At 44.3% G+C, this 25,577-nt stretch overlaps 1 protein-coding gene across 1 annotated transcript in view; it reads right to left on the bottom strand.

The window, feature by feature from the left end:
- Nucleotides 1-25,577, bottom strand: part of BANK1 (B cell scaffold protein with ankyrin repeats 1) — a 2,350,097-nt gene that overhangs the window by 1,488,923 nt on the left and 835,597 nt on the right. Inside the window, exon 5 of the mRNA XM_086961584.1 lies at nucleotides 189-331. Coding sequence (XP_086817710.1) covers nucleotides 189-331 — 143 coding nt within the window. The remainder of the gene's footprint in view (nucleotides 1-188; nucleotides 332-25,577) is intronic.

A 25,577-nucleotide genomic window follows, 5' to 3' on the forward strand; every position in this document is an offset into this window, starting at 1 on the left:
CGATTGGTTTCTCGTCAGTGAATCACTGTACCGCCAATGATCTACTGTTCATCGCCACTGAATGAGATGAGTGCAAACTTTATTTTTGCCACAGCTGGACCCAAGCAGGGCTAGCTCGCAACTTACCCCCGTTATTTCGCGCCATCCATTCACAAATTGTTAAAACGTAAATCCGAAGATCAACCTACCCTGCAAATAAAATGCACCGGATCAGCAGCTTTCCTGAGCAGGGTTTCAATCTCTCCCATCGCCGTGTAGTATTCAATCTCTGCCGTGGCCCTAATGACTCCCTCCTGGTAGACGTTGACATTAACAGTGCCGGCGGGAAAGTCTGGGGAAAAAAATAAACGAAAGAAATAAGGCACAGGGAAGTGTGAAGGCTTCACTGGAGAAGAGCGCAGACAAGGCACCGCAGGAAAACGGTACAACTGCTTGTGTCAGTGTTCTCATGATTTGACTAGTAGCATTTTCCTGAAATTTCCTTGAGCCGTGAGTATTTACTTACTAACCTGTAACAATGAGACACAAACGTGTTTCTGTGTTATTCTTGTCATATATGATTACATAAATCCAATCAGGGCAACACTATTTTTAGCAAGTTTTTGCACCAAACGTTTGATGTCTTTCATATGCCTTAGTGTGATCAAACATTAATAAAGGCCATCGCTGAGGCATCCATTTTCAATGTTCTTTCCCGCATAATCAGATCGTATACTACGTCATTTCAGGGGTGATGGGCTGGGTCGGAAAGGCCTCTAGGGCAACCAGGCAGAGCCGGAAGACTTGTCTGGCAGATCGGAGTATGGGTGTTTTTTTGGGACGTGTGCGCCGATTTTATCTTTTGGTGGGCCTGTTTTTAATGTTGATTTCTCTGAGATTACCACAAACATTCCCTGCAGCAAGCATAAATGCATCCCATCCCCTGGAAAATACCTATACAGCTGTCTTTACAAGTGTAAAACTGTCTAAATTTGGTACGTGGGCCACTTGTTAGCTACCTAATTCGCAAAAGGTGGTGGTGGTGGGGAGGGGAGGCACTTTTAATTTGGTGCCTGGATTTAATTGCTGTCACTGTCCAACCCTGGTAGTGGATGGGGTTCACTTTTGTCGCTTGAATGCAGAACTATTGTTGATGATTGGTAGCGTATTCTTCCTCTATATGGGCCCCTCTTCTGGGTCACAAACATAATAAGCATTGACCAAGTCAATAGGTTTGTTTTTTGTGTACTACATGTGTACGCACTTAAGTACATACAGCCTAAACACGAGGCACAGTTACATATAGAAGCACCACAACCAACACAGTATACATGCACTCACAACAGACATACTGATACAAATCACTAATCCAAGCACACATGAGTGGGGTGATTGACAAGGAAAAAGATGTTTGGAGAAATGGCCACTTGTATAGTTAACAAACAAAGGTGTGGTACCAGACTATTGTTAGAAAATCATATGCCATAAATATAATGTCCTAAATGTAATACACAAATATACTGCCCCATTTGAGTTGGGAGTAGAAAATCTACACCCAACGTGACAATATCTCTGTAAACAAAACTTTGGACACAATATTTATGTCAAAGGAAATTTCTGCATATGATACTCAGACATACTTCCTCAGAGAGATGGGATGATACTTAATTGTTAACGTGGTGATGCCAGCTTCATGTCAGTTTATTGCACAGCTACTCCATGTGGAGAAAATCAAATTTGAGGAGTAGGAAGTAAAGGAGTGACAATGCAAACCCAAATTGGGGTTTTACTTGTGGAACAATGTAGTCTACATCTAAAAAGAAAAACACTTTTATATTTGTTTTCAGCTTTTATCATAATATCCTAAATATTAATGATATTTATTTAAATGCCCCTGTATATGTAGATACAAAGATCTGTCAACAAAAAGTAGATAAAGGTTTCTCTTATATAAAAAATTCATGTTTAACTTAAAAGAACTATATGCTATTAAAATTAAAGGAATATGACTCCCTTCACCAACTAATAGACTCATGCATTTACAGTGTTTACTGTGCTCAACCCAAAACCCTGGAGTACTCTTGTATTGATGCTTTCCACAGATAGGTCGAACTATGTTACAAATATAAGGGTCCCTTCTACTGCAACAACCATTTTCTCTTGTGTAAAACAACAAAAACTGCATAACCGTGTTCAACCCCCCCAAAGGCGGTTAAGCAACACTCTTTCATAACCTTTGCCAGCCTCATCTACTACAGAGATGGGCTTATTGTTTACCTGGTCACTTTTGCCACCTTTTTTTCTGTAACGGATTATAATGTCAGATTACCCCGGCGTTGGAGTTCTTCCCTGAAATACGAACAGCATTAAACACCTTTTGTAGTGTGCATGACCAAAGATTAATGTCAGATCGATATAAACCCCTTTAGTCTCCATGTCTATCTAATCCTTGACATTTATGGAATGATCAGCTGTAATTAGCAATGTAGTGCACTCCACATGCAATTGCATCCATGGCCTCTTTGCTACAATCACAAATAAGGAGTACCGAATTCAGTACAGGCATCTTTTGAATACAAACAAATGGTCCATTTGATGGTGCCAGATTGCTCGAAGAACACAAACCACCCTGTACTTCCAGTCCACGCCAATATTTATTATTGGAGGTGTTAGTCCAATCGGGTCAGATGAAGACAATAAAGACAACCAATTAGATGTGCTTATTTCGTAAATGAAGACCCAGAACTACAAACACAGTGCTGGTCTATAATAAGTGTAAGAAAACATGGCTTTTTGCTTAGGCCCCCCCATCTTTTGCCCCCATTTGGACAACTAAATGCTTTTTTTTCTTTTTACTCTGACAGTGCTCTGAAACCTGCTAACAGGGCTCCAGTGCCCGAGTTCTTTCCCTTAAACTGTTATATTTGACTTGGCAATCCCAATTGAGAGAGGCTTTACCCCTTATAAGTCCCTATTATATGGTACGAGGGGTACCCAGGACATAGATGGTAAAGGGCCCCCCAGGGCAGTAGCACGGTTTTGTGCCACCATGGGTGACCCAAGCAAACTAGTGTCAGCAGGCCTGCCATTGCAAACTGCAGGCGCAGTGCAATCTGCTCGAACTCGACTGTGCTCTCACTATGCGTGGCACAGTTAAATGCACTGCTTTTAGTATATGTTAGTCACTCCTGGAGAAGGTCTCCCGCGCCTAAGAGGCAGGGTGCAGTATATTAAGGGTGTAGACATGTAAGTGCGAGTTTATATGTCTATATAGTTTCTTTTCCAATAAAATACACTATAAGTGATAGCTAGCCTGGCTGATGAGGGGTGTTCCCCGAACCCTGTCCCAGGATGCTTGTTTCCGGTTCAGGGAAGACCTGGCTTGGCAGTCGGGGCTGGACTGTTCCCAAGAGGCACAGGGTCAAGACTGATTTGCATACAGCTAGGTCTGAACTGAGGTGACAAAGTGAGCTAAAGAATGACGATAGATTCAACCCCGATCTGTGACAGGGGGCGAGTGTCTGAAAAGTTTCAGCACTTCGTCCATTATCTCCTTTTGTTTACTTTGTTTACCCTAAGTTGACAGGGTATGCCCAGACGTGGGTCCCTTTCTCATTTTCCACTGGTTTCAAGGTAGCCTGGCTGATGAGGGGTGTCACCTCACAACCAGTCCCAGGATTCTTGTTTGTGGTTTAAGGAAGACCTGGCTGGGCAGTTCAGGCTGCACTGTTCCCATGAGGCACAGGGACAAGACTGATTTGCATATAGCTGGGTCTGAACTGAGGTGGAGAAGTGAGCTAAAGAACAATAATGGATTCAACCCAGATCTGTGACTGGGGGTGAGTGTCTGAAAAGTTTCAGCGCTCCTTCCCTCATCTCCTTGTGCTGGCTTTGTTCGCCCCAAGTTGACAGGGTATGCCCAGTTGTGGGTCCCTTGCTCACTTTGCCACTGGATTCAAGCTGGCCTGGCTAATGAGGGGTGTTACCCCGAAACCGGTCCCAGGATGCTTGTTTGCATCTAAACCAGAGAGGGGATCAAATAGGTTGTGTAGTGGGATGTTCCAGTACTCATTTGGGTTTATGGGGTGATAGTTATTATCAAACGGGATGAAGTACCTATTTGGGCGTTTGATTATGGGCGAGCCGAATTTGGCAGGTCTTTTATTGATCCTGGTCCTCCTAAAAAGCCCAATGAAATTATTGCAAGAAAGGCAATTGCGGGGGGGGGGGGGCTCACTGAAACCTCTAAAGAAAGTGCGGTGTGTCACAATCTAGGGTTAAATGAAAGGTCTCGAGACAAATGGTCTATTACATTTTGGAGTATAGCTGGCCTTAAGGCGAAACTAGATAATCCAAACTGGGAACATTTTATTAATAATTGTGATGTTATATGTTTACAAGAAACATGGGCAGAGAAAGAATATCATATGTGTTGTTTTAAAACTGTATTTATCCCTGCCGTAGGTTCCGCACATGGCCGAGCAAAGGGGGGATTATGTATGTACATCTCCAATTGCCTTATCTGCAAAAAAATGCAGTTGTATTTTCATAATTGTTTTTATCATATTGTTGGGTTACATTTCAACAACACTGTTTGTATATTAATAGTAAACTTTTATAACAATATCCCTGTAACAGATATACCAGTGGTGCTCAAAACCCTGAACACGAAACTTAATAGCATATATAACAGCTCTCACAAACAGTTCATTGTCATATGGGGTGGTGATTTCAATTGCGCCCTATGCGAAAGATCAGGAACAGGAAATTGTGGGTTAACGATAGATAGGGATACCACCCCAACACATTTTTACCACCCCGACACATTTTGAGCACACATTAACGGGGAATGCTTTAAATGAGATCATGTTCAACAACGATCTAGGGTTTTCAAACGAATTATGCAACACTGAGACCCCCTTTTCTCCAACTTTTAATGGGAGAGGTCTATTTTCTACAATTGATTTTATCCTTATCTCCTCGTGTTATAGGGACTGCATTGTTAGCCATAATGTCTTAAAATCTCCCCTATGCGATCATTTCCCCATCAGGATTGAATTATTAGACCCACAATTAATAGTGCACAAAAGAGCAGAGATTTCCGCTGAAAACTTAGAAATAACCAGGCAGAACGGATATGCCTTAAAATGGACTAAGGTGGTCCCCGAGGAGTTTCTTAGTAACCTAATTAATGCATGTAACACAAGCTTTTGTGTTTGCTTGGACCTGGCATCTGACGATGCAGACATTATAAGTAATTTCAGAGAAATAACTGCCTGTATAAAGAAGGGTCTGGGGGTAAATGTCAAGGAAAAGAAGAACCAGAGGAAAACAAGAGGCTGGTTTAAATCAGCATGTAGTAAGGCCCATTAGCAATTAAAACTGGCCTTGCATAAGCAAGATAGAAACCAGACTCTGATAATGGCTCTACGTAAGGAGTACAAAACCACACTAAAAGTACAAAGACAGCTGATGAGGAGGGAAGCATGGACAACTATCATGGAGGCCTCAGAATCAAAGGACATGACGGCCTTTTGGAAAGCAGTGAATGCCCCCTTTTTCAAAGATAGTACAAAGGCTCGTATTGAGATAGCTGTTACTGAGGATAAATGGGTCAAGTACTTTGAAACACTTTATAACCCAGTAGCAATTACCACTGATATGGTGAGAGAACCCACGTTTAAGGGGAAGGGCAATGAAGGGCTGCAACTTAACTTTTCCCTGGAGGAGGTAATTAAGGGTATTAACTCCAGCCTAGGGGGAAAGGAACCCGGCCCCGATGGTGTTCCAGTGGACATCTTTAAGAAAAATATATTGCTCTGGGCACCTTTGCTTACCAGAACTTTTAATGCCGCTTGCTCAATAGGATTGATTGGTACTTGGTACAAGTCGATCATTATTCCCATCTTTAAAAAGGGAGACAGAGCAAGCTGTGCGTGCTACCGGCCCATATCTTTGCTCGACTCCACCATTAAAATCATTGGTAGAGTCATTCTAGATAGACTGCACTTACGGGCAGAGGAACACAACATTATCAGTGACCTCCAATATGGTTTTCGCGAAGGAGTCGGTACCATCGAACAAGCACTCAATTTATCAATACTGATAGAGAAATACACTACGGCTAAGGGTGGAAGACTTTTCTTAACTTTTTTAGATTTGACATCTGCTTTTGATTTTGTAAATCATGGCAAATTGTGGATAATTTTAACCCGATTGGGAGTAGAAGTAAATATCATCACATTTTTTAGAGAACTGTATAACGGGGCTAGTGCAATGGTTAGATACGGTAAAAATGGGGAGTGTACTAGGGAGTTCAGTGTTGCAAGGGGCGTGAGGCAAGGGTGCGTCCTTGCCCCATTTTTATTTTCTATGTATATAAACAACCTGGAGGATACTCTACTACAGGACTGCACTGACATGCCAATTGCCTCAGCCCGTCGTATACCTGCTCTTATTTATGCAGATGACGCTGTTCTCATGGCAAGAACTCCCATAGCCATGCAGACTATGATTACCTCTTTTAGCACTTTCATGGCCAAATTAGAACTACCTGTAAATTGTACTAAGACTTTTGCTATGAACTGTGGTGGTAACGTGAACCATAAGAAAAAAACCATGTTCATAGAATCAACCCCTCTACAACATACCCCAACATTCCCTTACCTGGGGATCTTATTCGATCGCACTGGTAAATGGAGCTGTGTGATTAAAGCTAGGAATTTACTATTTTCTAAATCCATAATGGCCCTTAGGTCTTTAAGCAAGAAGGTGGGAAAAAGCCAGTTAAAGAGCTTTTATATATATATATATATAAAGCTAGCTGTGTTTCGGTGGCATTATATGGGGCAGGAATCTGGGGTGACTCAAATGTCAGCAGCCTACAAGTCACCGAAAATGGTTTTCTGCGATACCTTCTAGCACTTCCAAAGAGTATGTCCAGTTATAATTGCCACACAGAATTGGGCATTTCCTATCTGGAAGATCTAATCAAGGTGCAACCGATCCTTCTATGGTATCGGGTATGGACTACTGAGAAATGCCACCTAAATCGCCTCATCCTGGGGGACGCACTGAAACTAGATGGGGTAAAAGGATAAAATAGTTGTGCTATATAAAAGCTTTCTGTGATAACATCAAGCATCCGTAACTTTATACTGACCCTATGTCAATGACTGATATCACTAGGAAAGCATTGAAACAGTTAAGTCTAAATTTTCTTGAGAATCAAAGAGAACAAACAGAACTGTTAAAAAAACAGTAATTGCCCACCAAATGATAATTAAACCAAGGGTTACCCAGCCTTATCTAAATCTTCAAATGAAAGACCAAGAAGAAAGGTTTTTTGCTGACCAGATTTAGGTTTGGGATGCTGTTTAGACTGTTGAGCTTTCCCGTTACAAATGATTGGTCAACGGTAATCTGTAAATGTCCGTGTGATAATGCCTCCACTCAATCGGATATTCATATTCTATTTTTCTGTAGATTTTATGTTATATCTAGGAAGAGATGGATTATGCCTATTTTAAAATATATGAACATGAGACAGTGTCGCCCAGCATTTTTAGCTATACAAATCTTAGATCAGCTGGCACGATGCTGTTTAAAATCCCTCGCATCACCAAAGCGAAGATGGGAGGAAAATCCTTCCACTTTTTGGCCACTAAGCTTTGGAATGCCCTGCCAATTCAACTACGTATGGAGCCATCTGAGACAAGGTTCAGAGCCAGACTCAAAACTCACCTATTTCCCAAAAACTAATCCCCGTTTGCCTGATCTCATCCTTTAGGTGGTTTTTGCATTTGCAGTCAGCGCGGGGACACACAGTATTGTGCAGCCAGGCGCTTAATAAATGCTTATTATTATTGGAGGATATTTTCTCAGTTGCTTTTGTCGTGGCATTTCTTAAGAGCATTTTTTACCTACGTAAGTCAATGATTATATGAATTCGACTATTCTAACCTCTGGCCTATGTTAATATTGTGTACACTGCTTTTTAAAACAAATTATGACGATGTAATATTTGGTGTGATTTGATGTACTTTTATGGTTATTTATGAAATATAACCAAATAAAGTCTTTTGAATTTGACAATTCAAATAAAAAAAATTTAAAAAAATTGAATTTAGTGCATTTATTTCCTATTGCTTTCAAAATCTTTATGGTATTTCGATCATTTTGGTCTCTAAATTAAGATAAAAAATACACACTATTTTTATAAATTGGTGTTGGATTTCTATTCTGTCGTATCAATTACTTATGAACCATAAGGGTAATGTAAAATGTTTAACACACGTACCTCTGATAGAGCATGACTGCTCGTTGCCACACTACAAGGACAGAGCTGAGGATTTATTAGAGGAAAGACTATCTCTGGGGCATTGTGATAATATATCACATGGTAAGGCCACCCAGCCATACCACATAATATTCCATTTTCCTGCATTACTCAGCAATTCTAGCTAAATTGTAGACTTCACACATTTACATTACTTGGTTCAACTGTTTATAGAAATATATTTGGTGTTGACTATCGAAGTTCCCTTCTTTGAGAGCAATGGCATTCTTACTATGGAAAAGCTAACAGTTTTGTGAAACACCCAGACTTGCCACACAAATTCTTTTACATTCCTTGGCTCACAAACAATTTCCGAACCCTTAGTTTACGTATTCCTTCACACACGAAATGTGCTATGCAATACATTGTTATTATACTAATTAACACAACAGCAATAACACACACTTTTTGAATTATTCTGAAATTGATAACTTGCTTCAGTTTGGAAATACAGTCAGTCAAGGTCAGTGACGGCTGGCATCTACAGGGAGAGGGGGCGGCTGTGCACGCAAATTATTTATAAAAGAAAAAACGAATAAATAATATGCCTAAAAAATAAATAAACTTACAGTGCACAAACACGATGTTCTCTGATTTCAACCTCTTCTTTGAAACTGGAACCGGAAGCAACAACTCCCTTGGCCAATCCTAGGACTGCTTTCATCAGCATAAGAGCAGTCTTAGGATTGGTGGGAGGGGCCTCACTCGTCGCTCCACAGCAATCTTGGGGCTTTGGCTTGCTCTAACCCAGCTTTCTTAAGGCAGCTGGGTTAGAGCTGTTTAAAGTGCACATGTATCTCTGACTGTCGCAAGGCGGCCGGCCAAAAAGACATGCACACTTTAAATAGTGTTTGCCAGCCCATTCTACTCCCTGCTGAGTGACGTGGTGCTGTCACCAAGCAGCTACCCGCCCCCTCCTGATGATGTGTTCAAGACGGGGCATGAAAAAAAATAATTACTTTTTTATTTTTTATCTTTGGGCCTTTGGAGGGGGGGGGGGGAATTTAAGGGGGGCGACTCTCCTCTGCTCCAACGGAGGAGCTGCCCCTGGACTCGATATCTTTATTAAGCTTAATACAGCAGCCATAAGGGTACGGAAATCAACACATTATTATATCGATTAATTTAAAACATTCAATGCCTTAAAAAAGCAATTAATGTAAAAACATTACAGATTTTTTCTGATGCTAGTTGCTGTAAGCCAGTGATGCCTGTCTGTCCCTCCTTATCTTTAAATCCTGCCTGGCCATCGTTTATGACGTTAAATGCAGTCATAAACATACAGGTCATAATAGAAAATTCCATAAGCAAAAACGGTGTGAAAAAAAAGAGGGCATCTTCAGTAACACTAACACCAATGCAAACAGCAGATTCTTTTGTGGCATCAGTCATAAAGCTTGCACATTCACCTAGCTCTCTGACTCTCTTCATATAGCGCCCTAAGATTTGACATGACTGCATCAAGTAGCCTTCTTCTAGGAAAACCTAACTCTTTTACAAAAAAAGCCCAAAGGGTAATAGGTAGGAAATAGAGCAGTGATTCGTCCTGAATGGATATTTAAGGATTGACAGCTCTGCTTGGACCAAGGACAGGAAGACACTGTTGATGGGACAGGGAGACACCGACGCTTGGTTAAAACAATATCCATGTGCAAACATAGTGATATGAGCATATTGCTAACAAAGGTAATGTACACAGACAATACAGCAATGACGTAGGGACACGAGACACCAGCACACAAATATCGGTACAGTAGAACAAGGACAGGGCTCTTCCTACACCGGAACAGTGAGACAGGAACAGTTTGAGAGAGAAACTTCGGAACAGAGAAATTGTAACATTGGGATAGAAAAACATTAAAATTGGACTTAGAGACCCCAAAAGGGTGCAGGGAGACACTGAGTGTTAGATAATATCACTGGGACTGGGAGACTCTGCCAATACAGCAAGAGACTGGAACTGGGACAGGGAGATGTTGTCATTGGAACAAGAAAACAGTAAAACTGGGATAGGAAGGCACTCAATGGAAGACAACACTGAACCTGGGACAGGGAGACACTGTCCAGGGAGGAAAACACAGAAATTGGGACAGAGAGATGTTGTTATTGGAACAGGAAGACACTGAACCTGGGACAGGGAGAAGTTGTCAATGAAGCAAGAAGATACTGAAAATGGACACAAAGAGACTGTCAACGGAAGAAGACCCTGAAACTGGGATAGGGAGAAGTTGTCATTAGAACAGGAAGGTACTGAACCGGAGACAAGGAGACGTTGTCAATGAAGCAAGAAGATACTGGAACACAAAGAGACTGTCAATGGAAGAAGACCCTGAAACTGGGACAGGGAGACGTCATTGAAACAGGAAGGCACTGAACCGGGGACAAGGAGACGTTGTCAATGAAGCAAGAAGATACTGGAACACAAAGAGGCTGTCAATGGAAGAAGACCCTGAAACTAGGATAGGGACATGTCATAGGACAAAGAACACTGAAACTGGGTCAGGGAGACTCTGTCAATGGAAGAAGAAACTGAGACTGGGACAGAGTGATGCTGACGTTGGAACAAGAAGACACTGAAACTGTGACATGGAGACACTGTCAATAGAAGAAGAAAACACTGAAACTCAGCGAGACACTGAGAAACATGGACAATGCAAATGAAAGGCAGATCCTGCAACAAACAACAGAAAAGATTAGTTAAGAACATTTTCTATGATGCATGCTGTAGAACGTGGTTCACATTTTGAAGGCATTAGCCTTCTAGCACTGCTTGGACGATGTCTTCAGTCGCTAGTTTCTGCGCCACACTGACTGTGCTGTGAGTCAGATGTGTTCTTGAGTCTCACTGGCATGTTGACTTACAGTGGTGTCGTAGTTCCAGGGGAGGTAATTTCAGGGGCTTTTGATGCCCGATCTGTAGGATACTGAGGATCACTTTTAAAGCTGCATTGCCAACTTCTGGGTGTGTTGGGATGTTCCTGCAAAGAAGTGGACTGAGGGCTTGTGGTCTGTGGCCACTTTAAATCCCACCCAAAAGATACACACTGCAATTAATTCATCCCCACTTGAATGCCAATGCTTTGCTTTCTATTTGAGAGCACTAGGCTGATGTGTGGGTACGCCCCCTGCTACGAAGACATTGGTGTCCTTGGATTGTTCCAGCAGCAGGAGAGCCCCTAGCACCATCAGGCTGGCATCAACAATTAGAGGAGGGTCTCTCTGTGGATTGAAATACTTCAGGAGTGTGTTGTGAATCAATGCTGTTTGGACATTCTTGAACGTCTCGCCAGGCAATTGTGATCATTCCCACATGGGTTGGAGTTTTGTGAAGGCTTGGAGGGATCTTATAGGGTGACCAAGTTGGGGATGAATTGCTCACAGTAGTACACCATGCCAATTAAGCTTCTAGCCTAGGAGGCAGTTAGCAGATCTAGCAGATTTCTTTTCTATTTTTTTAATATTCTTTTTATTTGAAAAAAACAAAAACAGCACAGTACAAGTAATTGTCAATTGACCAAAATCAAGCAAAATATAATGATAGTAAGTCAACCACATAGTTATCAATGTGTGTACAATCATTTTCCCAATTAACCTCGTTTAGTAAATCTTGCAACCCACCAGCCCGTTGATTAAGCTCAGTTTTATTTATTTATTTATTTATTTATTTAATGCAATTTGTTGAGCGCACGTTTACCCAAGGCTGTCTTGGCGCTTTGACAGAAAAAAATTGAAAGGTTGGGCCCGAGAGTACAGGGATCTAGTGATTGAACAGCCACGTCTTCAACTGCCTCCTGACTGATAATAATGTTGGAACGTTTTTTAGATGTCCTGGCAAGGTGTTCCATAGTTTAGCAGCAGCTACTGCGAAGGATCTATCTCTCCAAGTTGCTTTATTGGTTTTGATTACTTTCAGAAGATTTGCATCAGCAAATCTAAGATTGTGTAGTGGTCGATTGGGACAAAGGACGTCTTTAAGAAAGGAAGGTGCTTTTTCATGAATGCTTTTGAAAGCAATGCAGAGGGCTTTGAATTTGATACGTTGTCTGATTGGTAACCAATGAAGTTTACGGATGGTATTGGAGATGGGTTTGAATTTTGGTATACCTGTGACGAGTCGTGCAGCTGCATTTTGGACCAGCTGAAGTTTGTAAACTACTTGTTCTTGGGCATTAAGCATGAGTGCATTACAGTAGTCGACTCGAGGAATTAGAAAGGTAGAAATCAAGGTATTTATGGTATTTAAGGGAAGATAAGGTTGGATTTTTTTAACCATTTTAAGTGTGAAAAAAGAGGCAGAAACTATAGAATTGGCTTGTTGGATAAATGAGAGTTTGTTATCAAAGATAACACCAAGATTTCTAACCTTGGTGACAGGATTGGGCGGGGGGGCCAAGATCTTGCGGCCACCAAATAGAAGATCATGCAGGAGTGAGTTTCCCAAACACCATCACCTCGGTTTTATCCGAGTAAAGCTTCAGACAGTTTGAATTCATCCAATTACATATGGCAACCATTCCTTTTTGGAAGTTATTAGCAACCTCCATTCCATTGTTGTTAATAGCCAGGACAAGCTGTGTATCATCTGCGTATGATGTAACTGCTAGGCAATGAGCTTTAATGATCCTCGCTAAGTCCGTCACATTAATGTTAAAAAGTGTTGGGCTTAGCGAGGATCCCTGGGGGACTCCACAAGGTAATGAGGAGTCAGAGGAAAATGTGCCCATGGAGACTGATTGCTCTCGGTCTGTCAGGAAGGAAGCCAGGAGTAAGATAGCATTTGATGAGATTCCGGCTTTTTCGACACGTCTATCAGAATGGAATGATCGACTGTGTCGAAAGCCGCTGACAGGTCGAGTAGTATGAGCACCGCGGTGCCTCCTTTGTCAAGGATCATTCTTATCTCATCTGAGGCTTTTATTAATGCTGTCCAGTGTCCCTTCCTGAATCCAAATTGGGAAGCGTCTAAACAATTGTTGGAATCTATATATTCAGATAATTGAATGTTCATAATTTTCTCAATGATCTTGGATGGATAGGGAATGCATGCTATAGGTCTGTAGCTAGTTACTTTGGAAGGGTCTAAAGCAGTTTTCTTGAGTAGAGGCTTGATTACTGTTTTTTCCATATGGTAGGATAAGTACAGGATGAAATCATGGCGTTAAAGATATCTGCAAGAGCAATTGAAATCCTCTCTGGAACCATTTTAATAACTGAAGGTGGGCAGGGATCGTCGGGTGAGCCAGAGTTGGTGGACATCATAAGTTTGTGAATCAGCTCAGGCGAAATGTGACTAAATGAGAAATTGGGATGATTGGGGGGGTGTGGAGGGATTGGGGAGTGTGGATTTGAGTGTGGTATGAGTATGGGTCTGATGTATATCTTTAGTAAGTTTGTTAAAGTTGGAATAGATATCACTAACTTTTTCTTGAAAGTTTAAGTTTTTAGGGGAAAGGCATATCCCACCTCTGTGCACATTCCATTTAGACCACTTTCAATCCCATTATTTCAGGCATCCTCTATTTTTGAACACATCCCTCTCTGTGACCATTGCCCTATCCATGTGCCCCATCCATCCAGCTAATGAAGGTGGGTGTGATGTTACTTTTTGCCAAGGCCCACCCCAGTGATACCCACGATTGTTCAGTGTGAGTTAAGTCTGTCACCTCCTTTATGTTCAATAGGCAGGGTTTCGGGGAGGGATGCAACTCCTTCCCACCCACATCTTCCATACATATTGTGACTACTTTCCAGTGTTTTGAAAAATTGGGCATTCCCATAACGTGTGGAAAAAGGTTTTCTCCATGTTGCACCGACGAAGGCACAGGCCGTCAACTCTCCTTCCCATCTTTACCAGGACATTTGCTGCTAGATAAGTCCGATGCAGAATCTTGAGTTGGATCAGTCTCAGCCTCATAGGGATGGCGATCTCCCTCGAGGAGGCCAAGGCATCTCACCAATCCTCATCCTTTAATTCCCCGGCTTCTGTCTCCCATTTTTGTCTGAGTTTTATCAAGGGGTCAGGTCAGTTATTTATTAGTTTTTTGTATGTTAGAGAGATGGACTTTATGGGCATTGGGTCTAGCAGTAACCTATCTTCAAGTAGAGAGGATTCTGGCTCTCTCTGGGTATTACTGCATTCAGGGCATGGCTAATTTGCAAATATTTAAAGGTTCCCGATTGTGCCAATTGATAGTCTTTCTGGAGGTCAGCAAAAGTAATCAGACCTCTCCTAGTACGCATGTCCTTTACAGCCGAGATGCCAATCAGGTCCCATTTGTCAAACCCTGGGCAGGAACTCAGGTGACCCAACCACTCTGGCTCCAATAGTGGGGTTGCTAGCGTGATTTTTTTTTATCATAACCCAGTCTCTTGTTGATGGCATGCCAGGTTTCCTGGTGGTAGGTCCTGTCAGGGCTTACTTTTTGGGGTTTGTGTACAGGGTTCATGTATAGGCCATATGTCAGTGCGGGTGCTTCACTCATCTTGAGCATTATATACCCATCAATTAATTATTACGAGTTGCGAAGCCCAGTAGTATCACCAGAGATCAGGTAACGCAATCCCGCCATCATACTACCCAGCTTTTAGCTTATTCAATGCAATACGTGGTGCCCGCCCGTCCCATAATGGAGAGCAAACCAGATTATCAATGTCTTGAAAGTAAGTCTGGGATCTTAAAGGGAGTATTTGTAGAGCATATAAAAAATGAGGCAGTGCTAACATCTTAAGTAGCGCTGCTCTGCCCAGCAGGGTTAGTGGCAAACCACGCCAGTGTTTAATGTCTGTGGGCAAGCGCGTCAAGGGGCTTTGTAGGTTGACGTCATGACATTTGATAGGATCTGTGGTAATATATATCCCTGAGTAGGGGAACCCTTTCTCCGCAATAGGAATATCGTAACCTTTCGGTAATTTGGGTCTAGGGCCCTGTATTGGGAACAGCTGCAATGTTGACCAATTTATCGTGTATCCCAAGTGAGTACCAAATATGCGAAATATATGCAAAATGTGTTGGATTGAGGGTTCGGGGGATGCCATACATAGTAAAATGTCATTGGCATAGAGATATATTCTGTCTTTATATTGGTCCATCCATTTTAGTCCCCTTAACAAATGGTGCCCTCTGACCCACACCACCAGAGGTTCCAGGACCAGTTCAAAAATCAACGGTGAGAGAGGGCATCCTGCCAGATTCCTCTGCACAGTCGAAACATTTGTGATGTGTAGCCATTGACTACAACTTGTGCAATAGGTTCAGTATACAAAAGCTTGATCCAAAGAATACATTTTGGACCAAATCCCAATCTCTCCAACACTGCAAAAAGATATGACCACTCAATGGTGTCAAAGGCCATTTTAGCGTCTAATGACAACAGGGCTACCTCTTCTTGTATTGTACTTTTCTGACCAAGGGCACCATGTTTGTGCCGTAGATTGGCGGCCGTATTACGGCCTGGGCATGAAGCCCACTTGATCTGGGTGCACTAAGTTATTGAGAAATGGGAGAAGCCTATTCGCCAAAACCTTTGCAAGTATCTTGGCCTCTGCCGTCACATGGTATTTGGGCCTATATGCCTCACATGTGTTTGCCGGTTTACCCTGTTTATGTATAACTACAATCGATGCAAGCCGGATCTCGGTCGGCAACAGATCTTTTTCATAACTCTCTAGGTACATTCGTCGCAGGTGGGGTGCTAATTTGGTCATCGCCGATTTGAAAAACTCAATCGGAAGACCGTTTGGTCCCATTGCCCTACCGAACGTATCTCTCGGATTGCTAACTGTAGTTCTTCCATTGAGAGATCCCCTTCAAGGGAATCTCAGTCCTCGGGTGAAACACTGGGCATCTGAATGGAGGCCAGAAGGTTACGACAGTTAATGGGAGTCACAGTCATGCCAAAGGTGTAAATGGTTTCAAAATGAGAAGCAAATGTCGCAGCAATCTCTTGTGGTTGGACTATGTTCTCTTCTGCAGGACCCTGAAGTTGATGGACCCATCTACTTGTCGGATCTATTTTTTTCCAACCAAGCGAGTAGTTTGCTTGTTCTTTCACTGTGTTCGTAAATTCTGTAATGTATTGCTTTTTGTCTGGCTTTTTTGATAATAGTTTATATTCCAGTCTGTAAGCTTCTAGCGCTCGTTGGGCCGCGTCGTCAGTACTGTGAGCGATGTTAGCCTCAGCCACTAGGATTTCACTCTCAAATTGCTCTATTCTCTGTGTGAGTTTCTTTTGATGTCCCACAATTAATGCCAATGCCTTTCCCTTTATAACTGCCCCAAATGCGCCCCAGAGGGTTTGGGCTGACGCCACTGAGCCCACATTTTCTTTAAAATATAAATCTATATTTTGCAGCAATTCTGTCTTGATATGTGTGATTCTGAGTCCTTAGGGATTAATCGTGAAGGTAGTTTGTGGTGGACAAAGCCCCGTGCATCCTATTCAATATTGGGGAGTGGTCCGAGATACCTCTGGCAAGGCAGCGGTCTTCCGAAAAGTCATGGCAATCAGCTGCCTGTGAAAGTATGTAGTCAATCTGAGACTGGGTGTTATTGGCCCTGGAGTGGTGCGTGAATTCTGAGGTGGTGGGATTGAGCTGGCACCAGATGGGTACAAGGCCGAGAAACAAGAGAAAAGCAGCAAGTCTAACCCTGTGCTTGGATCACTCCCTGGAGGCCTCCGGTCCCTCATCCCATTGAGTGCCAAATTAAAATTGCCACCAATCACTAAAGTCCTAATTGGAAGGCCGAGTAGGAACCTGCTAAGGTCCTGAAGTGTGGTTTGTTGCATTGCTGGGGGGCAAAGATTGATAATACATTCAACGGTGTCCCTTCCCAGGATGCGGTGGGAGCTGCAAGTCAGCCCTGTTCATCTACCCATGTTTCAGTGATCATATCAGGGCAATTCCTATGGAGCAATATACCAGTCCGTCAGGAACTAATTATGAATCTGGCATGCGTCACCAGTTGATAGCCCCATTTATTTAACGCCTTCCATGTGTTGCCCACTAAATGTGTTTCTTGAAGAAGAGCAACATCAGGTGTGTGTCTCTTCAGGTATTGGAAGACCACCCCTCTTTTCAGTTTATGCCCCAGGCTGTTCACGTTCCAAGTAAGGAATTTCAAGTCCTTACCTGCCGTATTAGCCATCGTTGTGAGAGTGTAATATAAGTGAAAGCATATAGTAGTGCATGTTGCAGCTGTCCCCATTCTGTGATAGTATGGTATAGCCTCAATGTTGTGTCTCCCATCATCCAGTATGTGGGCATCCTGCTCATCCCCCTATCTGCAGCCCTCACCCCAACTGGGGTACACATGTGGCTACCAACCATTTTAAGTGGCGGGTTGTTGCAGCACAGAGGAAGTGTGTTTGGTTTCAAACTATGTTTCAAGTGACAACTTTCTCCCTGTGCTTTCATAGAACAATGAACAATACGAATAACAACCACTCTCAGTTCTAGCAGATTTTGATTGTCCTCCAATTTCTTTCGATTACCATTTAGAAGACATATTCAAAGAACTGCTCTGGGTTCTTGAAAAAAATCACACCTGGTCTTGTGAAGGTTCAGGCAATAATCTGGTGCCTTTTCAGAGTGGATCAAAGTCTGTGGTGATGCTCTGCAAGTGTTTTGGTGAATATCGCAATATTGCCACTGATATTAAAGATGTCTTCAAAACCTGAAAACATTTCCTGGAGGGTTTCTGAAATACTTTGGCAGCCGATACAATCCTGAAATTCAGATGTTTGTAACGTCAAAGCCCCACCAGCATGGAGACTGTGGTGATGTGCCTGATGGCTGGAGTTAGGAGTAGCTGGTGATGTCCGGCATTTATTGTCAACTTTGAAAATGATTGCACCCCATTGAGGTCAGGGAGGATATTGTTTAAAGTGAGACACTGATTTGGCATTCTAATTTGATGGCTGTGTTAGGGAGCCCTATGTCAATACATATCTTGATCATTCCCAGTTGTGTTTGCTTGGCTGTTAAACCATGGAGGAGACCCATTTGGGCAAGAAACATTTTAAATGGCATCCATGGTTTCAAGTCTCTCCAGTTCTTGTTCCATCGGGGGTCTTAGGTGGAACTGGATACTATAGTTTTGTAAGGCTACTGGTTTAATGTTTTTGTCCATGTGCAGTTTGATCACTATGTTCTTGAAGCAGCCCAACCCTTGAAATAAAGTGGTCAGGCTCTTTGAGGATTATTGCAACATTGTTATCGTTCACATGTTTTGGAAAAGATATTAGTTGTTGGTCTTCTGCAGTGTTGCAACTTATACAATATAGCCTCTATGACCCTGTAACTGTGGAGTACCTGTGTCAGAATGTTCCATCTAGTGGAAGTGGAATACTTTCACCATATTTGTAGTTTCCTGTTTTGGTGAGTACCGCTTAAGTGACATCAGTTGTTGGCTGTTCATCAGGTTGACCGATGCATCTAAGTCAAAGAGGGCTGTGGCTGGGGTCTATGACTCTGCACCTTGCATGGTGGTTGGGCTCTTTTCCTGTTTTTTGAGTCATTGGTATAAGAGGAGTATGTCTTCTTCTTCATCTTTGAAGTTGGTGCTGGCTATCGAGGCATAGGTAGATTTAGCTCTGGATTCCACCCTTAGTAAAATATTGCACAGAGAAAGTGGGGTTCGACACCTGCTGCAATAGTCTTCTGACTTTCCAGTGCTCTTGCAGACGTGCATAAAATGCTTCATATTCTTGCAGCTCCCTTGTGCCAGACAAGCTGCAATTCCCGCATTGACTCATGGTTGGTTTTGGGGCTTTCATGATGGCCTTGTGAATGGTCCTCCTTTGTATGACTTCAATTACTTTATCCTTCTCTTGTGGCAGTGGATCGGGAACCAGTTTATCCGTTTTACTAATGCGATTTCGAATTGTTCAGCTCTGCTACTTAATAGCTTGTGAGACCTGTCCGTTATAAATATGGAGTTCAGTTTCATTAGAGGATTCCGTAAGATCAGTCTTCTTAACACAAGCTTCTGCACCCCTGAATGATCTGTGCTCGAACTTCCCATGTAAGGTCACCATAGATGTAGGTGCTGGCTAGTTCACACAGGAATGCATAGATGCAATCAAATTGACCCCCCTCCTCTCCCCTTAGTTGTCCTTGGTGGAACACGAACCTCTCAAAAGCGGGGTTGAGTTGCTGGTCAAAGGGCCCAATCTGAGCAGCCACTGCACCATCATAGTTATTCTCTCCATCTGTATTAGGCAGGTTTTTCAATAGTTTCAATAGTTTGTAGACTTACAGTGTCATCAACCTCATGAGTAGCTAAGAAATAGTAGTTCAGCCTACCGACCCATGTCTTCCACCTGTCTGCTGCCATGAAGGGGTCAACCAGCTCACTGAATGAAAATATGTCTGTTACTAGCAGTTGTTCTGTGTGGGCTACACATGGTGCCTGGGCTGCTAGAGCAGATCTTGGACGAGCAGTTCCTCCAGTGGGATTACCTGATTTCCCACTCCTGTCTTGCTGTTCATCTGCTAAGATCTCCTCATTTTTTTTTTAAATCTGTTTTATTGAAACACTTGACATACAGTTACATTTCTTGTGTGTGTAATTCAAAGGGGAAACAACAATTTGAGTAGCTCGTACAATATCTGAGCGAATGTTGATGACGGCCGAAAACCCAATAAATGCACTCATTAGCAAATAACACCATCAGCTGTCATGGGGACAGTCACTGCATTCACCAAAATGGACACTCCATCATTGTATTACAGCTTATTTCGCAGTGTCGATCCTACCAGAATATCCGGCCCTATCCTTCAAGACGGGCAGTCTGCTGGCCAGCTGTACCCCTGCTGCCTACAACCCTCCGGCCAGTGATGTAGCGTGTTGTTCCTCAACAGTGTAAATAACCAACCAGGCCCGGTTCCGGGCGACGTATATGAGTGCCGTGGGCGGCTAGAATGTTCAGAGTGTTGTCGCAGTGTGGTAGAGGGTTGCGGCAGGGGCTGCCATGCGTGCTACAATCTCGTGTTTGGTCGTCGTGTGCAAAAAGTAAAAAGTTTGCATGAGAAAGGCAGATCCAGCGTGGTCAACTGGGGGGCGACCGTTGCTGCAATTGCCTCTGACCCAACCGGGGGAAATAGGAAAGAAATTGGGGGTGTAATGAACCTGAACTCAGGGAGGGGGGAGGGGGTGCTGCAGTATGGGTTCTGACGTGTTAGGTCCGGGTAGAGTGGCCTCGCAGGGTGCTGGCGTCTAGTGTTCGCGGGGCGGCGGTTCGGGTGGTATGTGGTAGCTCTAAGGCCCGGGGTGGGGCAGCGCTGTTGGAGTCGGCTGTGTGTGTGGCCCCTTCCGGCAAGGGGGGGGGTCGGGGGGCGAGAGAGGGGCTGCGGGGGTGGTAGCTCATGTCCGTATGTGTGCGGCTCTTGCTTCTCCCCATTGCTACGCATCTTTCCACCCAAACGTGACCCTTCACTCCATTGGGGGGGAGGGGGGGCGAGCTGGCTATCATCTCACATCACCCCTTTATCGTGGCAGGCCCTGATGAATGCTTGTAGGAAGCCCTCCCAAATCTGGGCTATCGGTATGGCCCTCCGCCCGCTGTTTCTTCCCTGTGTAATACTGTGCCCTCTGCGGTCGCCCAGTAAACGAGGGAGGCACTCCAGTGCTTCGTCAGTGGTGGGTCCGCGGCTTTCCAGTGACGTGTTAGGAGCCTTTTGGCGGTTATCAGTCCCAGATCCCAGAACCTCGTGTGGGCTTTGTTGTGTTTTGTTCTGGTAAGGAGGCCCAGCACGCAGGTGTCCCAGTCGTGACGGAGTTCCTGCTAAGATCTCCCCATGCCTGGCAATTCATTGCTTGATCCTGATTGGTGTGCTGGGACCTGGCATGCTTGACTTTGCGTTATTGGCCAGACTCCTTCACTCCTCCCTAATCCCCTTTTCCTAATGTTTACACTGCTACACCTTTTTTTTCTTCATTGTTCATCCTCTCTTCCTTTGCTTGCTGTAGAACATTGCCATGCATTGCTGTGCCATCTGAGCGGTGCCATGGCGAAGGAAGGTTTGCTTTTGCCAGCCTTCCATGCAGGGAGTACTCGGGCAGGTACTGGTTTGGCTTCACTTGTGTGCTCACATATTGCCACCCGCGTGGGCCTGTCCCTCATCGTCACTGTGATGATGGCACAGACCCTGTGCTCCTAGTCTAGGATAATGGGGAGTGGTGCCAAAGAAATGAAGCACACACACAGGCCTCTATTATGGACTAGCCCACCCTCAGGGTGCATGCAACGCATCCTCTGCCATTGGGCCTTTTTTGTTAATAAGAGTCGGGCAGTGTCCATGTCTCTAAAAATTCAAATTTGCAAAGCGAGAAAAAAATGAACCATTGTTGCTCTAAGCCATTTAAGCGAAAAATCCATGGGTGCATTTGACCAAATCTACTTTACAAGCAATTAAAGCAAGCCTACAACATATTAGCCCGCCCTCCCGATCCCCCAACAGCACCTAAAAAAAAATTAGGAACTGAGGCAGCATGGTCGAATCTGCGGCCCACCTACATTATGGCAGCCTTTGCAAGTCCTGCACTCTTCCTTTGAGTGTGCTGGTGAATTCCGGACAGACCTTTATGGAGTAAAAGCCGCACTGAAGAAAGACCAGCATGCACATTTATGTCAATGGCTACAGTCCCAATTTCCTTTCAGCTCTCTCTGCTGAAATGAAGTCAGCTGGGGAATAATTTCAGGACTGCAGAGCTCTTCATTGTGTCAGATGGGCACCCGCTGCACTGTTTCAAAGAATTTGAACGCATAAAATATACAGCAAGTACACCTCGCTTCCCACCGAAATATCCACACAGAGCAAACTGCCCTTTTGAAGTGACGTTGACAGCTTTGCTACACTTTAAAATATTCTGTTTGCTGCCACCTTTATTTTAGTGAATATATAAAGTGCGCTTCCATCCATAAGATGAAACAAGCATTTGCAATGCAATAGGTCTCGCATTTGCAAGAGTTTGAGCTATTGGTATTGTAAATTCTAATGCCCTTTATTTATCTGTTTTAAAGCCAATACATAAATAAAAGGCATTGTCATTTACTATGCCAATGGCTCAATGTATGTGTTATAGGCATTCTGGTATTCATAGTCCTTTAAAAAAAAGCAGGTGCACATCAAAATTCAAACTGATAAATAAAAAGGTATTGATGGAGGGGCGTAAACATGGACTTGGAAAATGTGAGAGTCGTTTCTGGTTGGGCAGAAATTACGACTTTGTCTCTAAATGCACTGATGCAAAGGCAAACAGAGGCCTTACAAGTTGATGTTACACTTTGCTAAGAGCTCACAGGTACTGGTGGATGAACATTGGGCAGTCTTATAAAGGCAGTGAAAGTACCTGTGCCAAGACTTCACTCGTCCTGGAGACGACTCGTAGCCAACACCTGGTCATTCAGCTAGCAAGAAGAAGCATGCTGGGACTTGTATGCTCATACCTGTCATGGAAAAAGTGAAACTACAAATTCACTTATAGTTGCTGGTGATGGCTGTAAAGACAGGGCATGATAAAAGTTGCTCTCACGACACCTAAGAGAAACGAATACTTAACATAAGACTACAAACAGCATTACTGGATTGCGTGTGCCCAGCAAACTGGCCATGGCCCATGGGGTAAGAAGAGAGCACGAGAATAAACGCAAGGGAACCAGCTGAAATAAAGCACGACAGGGAAGGGCAAATAAAACAACCAAAGCCTCCATTTGCTGTGAAGGAGCCATGTTCAGATGCCAGCAGCTCCTTCTGAGAACCACAGCTCAAACCCTTCCGGCCTCTAACTGCTTCAACAAGGGAACTTTCAGTCAATGGATTTAAACGAGCCGATTCCGTAAGTATATTTCCCACTGTGTAAATACACACGAAGCAACCAGCACTGGCTTTTCCCCCTTCTCTGCCCGAACGTACCCCTGACTGCCTGCGTGCACACCGAGTGAACCCCACCGACACTTGTAGAGCTGTGTGAGGTAGTCTAGTGGTTGGGGGGCGGAGTCGTAGGAGGAGCAGGAACAGGAGGAGCCGGGGAAAGGAACTGGTCAGTTAGAGCAGGGACATCGAGTAAGCAAGATGTATTGAATAAAGCTCTGGAAGATGAACCATGGTGTCTGTGGTTATTGGTAGCTGGATGCTACAACTGGCGACGAAGGTGGGATCGAGCACCCTGTGTGACATGTGCCGATCCTGTGACGCTGCCCGACCCTGTTCCCCGTCAGCGTGAGTGATAAGCCGGCCCTGAACCTCCATGACCGCGTGGAGCGGTAAATGCCGTGAATGAGTGTGGGAGCGCCGTCGCGCGTAGGAGGGTCGGAGCTCGCCCGTGTGTGGGGCTGGAGCACAAGAACAGAAGTGCCCACCGGGAGCTTACCCCGGCGGCAACTGGCCTGAAGCTCGCCCTGCGTGTGGCGGCTGGAGCGTGGAGCTAAAAGCGCCTACCGAGTGCCCACCTCGGCGGCGAACAGAGCGGAGCTCGCCCCTTGCCTGGAGGCTCGAGCGTGCCCACCGGAGCCCACCCGGCGGCAGTAGCAGTGAAGATCACCCCACGTGTGAGGAGTGGACAAGAGACAACCAAAAGCCAACCGGGAGCCCACTCCGGCGGCAAGAGACGAAGGAAAGCAATCTCACCTGCAGCAGTGACTCTGGCGGTGGATCGCGGCTGAAAACGACGAGTGGTGAGTGGAAAACTGCAGCCCCGAGTGAATGTGTGGCTCCGGTCGAAGGAACGAGCAGAGACGACCAAAATCTCGTTGAAAACGAGATTCCCGGCGGCCATCTTGAAGTCAGGCAGCATTGGCCAATCCCCTGCGAGGGATCATCGGCGGCCATTTTGAAGTCAGGCAAAGAGCCTGAAACATCAATGAAGCACTGGGAAATGCACTAAAGACAGCAAACAACCTTTGGCAAGTGTAAAGGCAAACAAACATTGGCAAGAACAAATCAACAAACATTGGTACATGCAAAACAACAAGCATTGGTGCATGCAAGGACAAGTATTGGCCAAGATTAAACAAGCATTGGTACATGCAAATAAACAAGCAGTGATTCATGCAATTAGACAAACATTGATACATGCAAATCAACAAGCATTGGCAAAGACCAAACAAACACTGGCAAAGGCCGAACAAGCATTGGCGAAGGTCAAACAAGCAGTGGCAAGGCAAACACACAAGCGTGGATAACAACGCATGAGCAACAATAAACACGGCGTGGCAACTGAAACAGAACAAGCACGTGCACACACAAGAGTAAATCAACTAACAAGCACGGGCAACCACAAGAGTTACTTACCATACATGTCAGCACGGGTGGCAACGTGGACATTGAGAAACGCAAACAAATGCGCAGTAGTGAATGCACTAAAGCAACACGTGTCTGTACAATAAGAGGCACAAGCGAACACAAGAACCAAGCAACGACAACAGCACAATGGAACACGCATTAGCAAATGCAAGAGACAGATAACAACGACACTGAGCGCAAACTGAAGAGCGCCGGAGAGGGAAGAGCTGCTGGACAGTACTGCAGAAGACCCAGAGGAGGGCCCCGGAGAGAGCAGAACCATCCAAGCTCATTCGCCGACGCATACCTCGTTGGTTACAAAGACCATCAATCTCTAAGCAAACGACCAAACCAAAGACCTTGACCAGAATCTCCCTCTCTCATGGCGGGTGGAGACATAGCACGGCGGGTCACTCCATACAGTGAAGTACCGCCCCCGGCGATGCAGAATGATGATTGGATCTCGGATCTCAAACGACACCGGTGGCTCGAAGCACTAGAAGATTTCTTAAAGGCCAATGGTGAGCAAAGAGAGAGGAAGTGTCTGCTACTACTCCTCCATTTGGTGGGTCCGGAGGGCCGATGCCCAATCAGGACATTCTCCAAGGAGGACACAGAAATCTACAAAAGACTCCAAAGGGAGCTCTGTGCTCATCTCAACGCACAGACAGATGTGGATCATAATCGCATAGCTTTCAATACAGCACGGCAGGAGCCAGGCGAACCGCTGCCAAATTTCATCACTCGTTTGCAAAGTATGGTACGAGGTTGCCACTTCAACACCTTCACAAATGAGGATGCGGTTCGACTTCGGATCGTTGAAGGTTGCACAAACCCTGACACAAAGCGTAAGATTCTGCAAGGGCATTGGTCGTTAAAGGAGATCATCAAGAAGGCCGAAATTGGAATGCAAATCAAAGCAAGAGAAAGATTGAAGGACGTGCACCTAAGCGCAAACCATCAAGATACAGAGGAA

The sequence above is a fragment of the Lissotriton vulgaris genome, chromosome 3_1 (assembly GCF_964263255.1).
Source record: "Lissotriton vulgaris chromosome 3_1, aLisVul1.2, whole genome shotgun sequence".
In the NCBI taxonomy this organism is placed as follows: Eukaryota; Metazoa; Chordata; class Amphibia; order Caudata; family Salamandridae; genus Lissotriton; species Lissotriton vulgaris.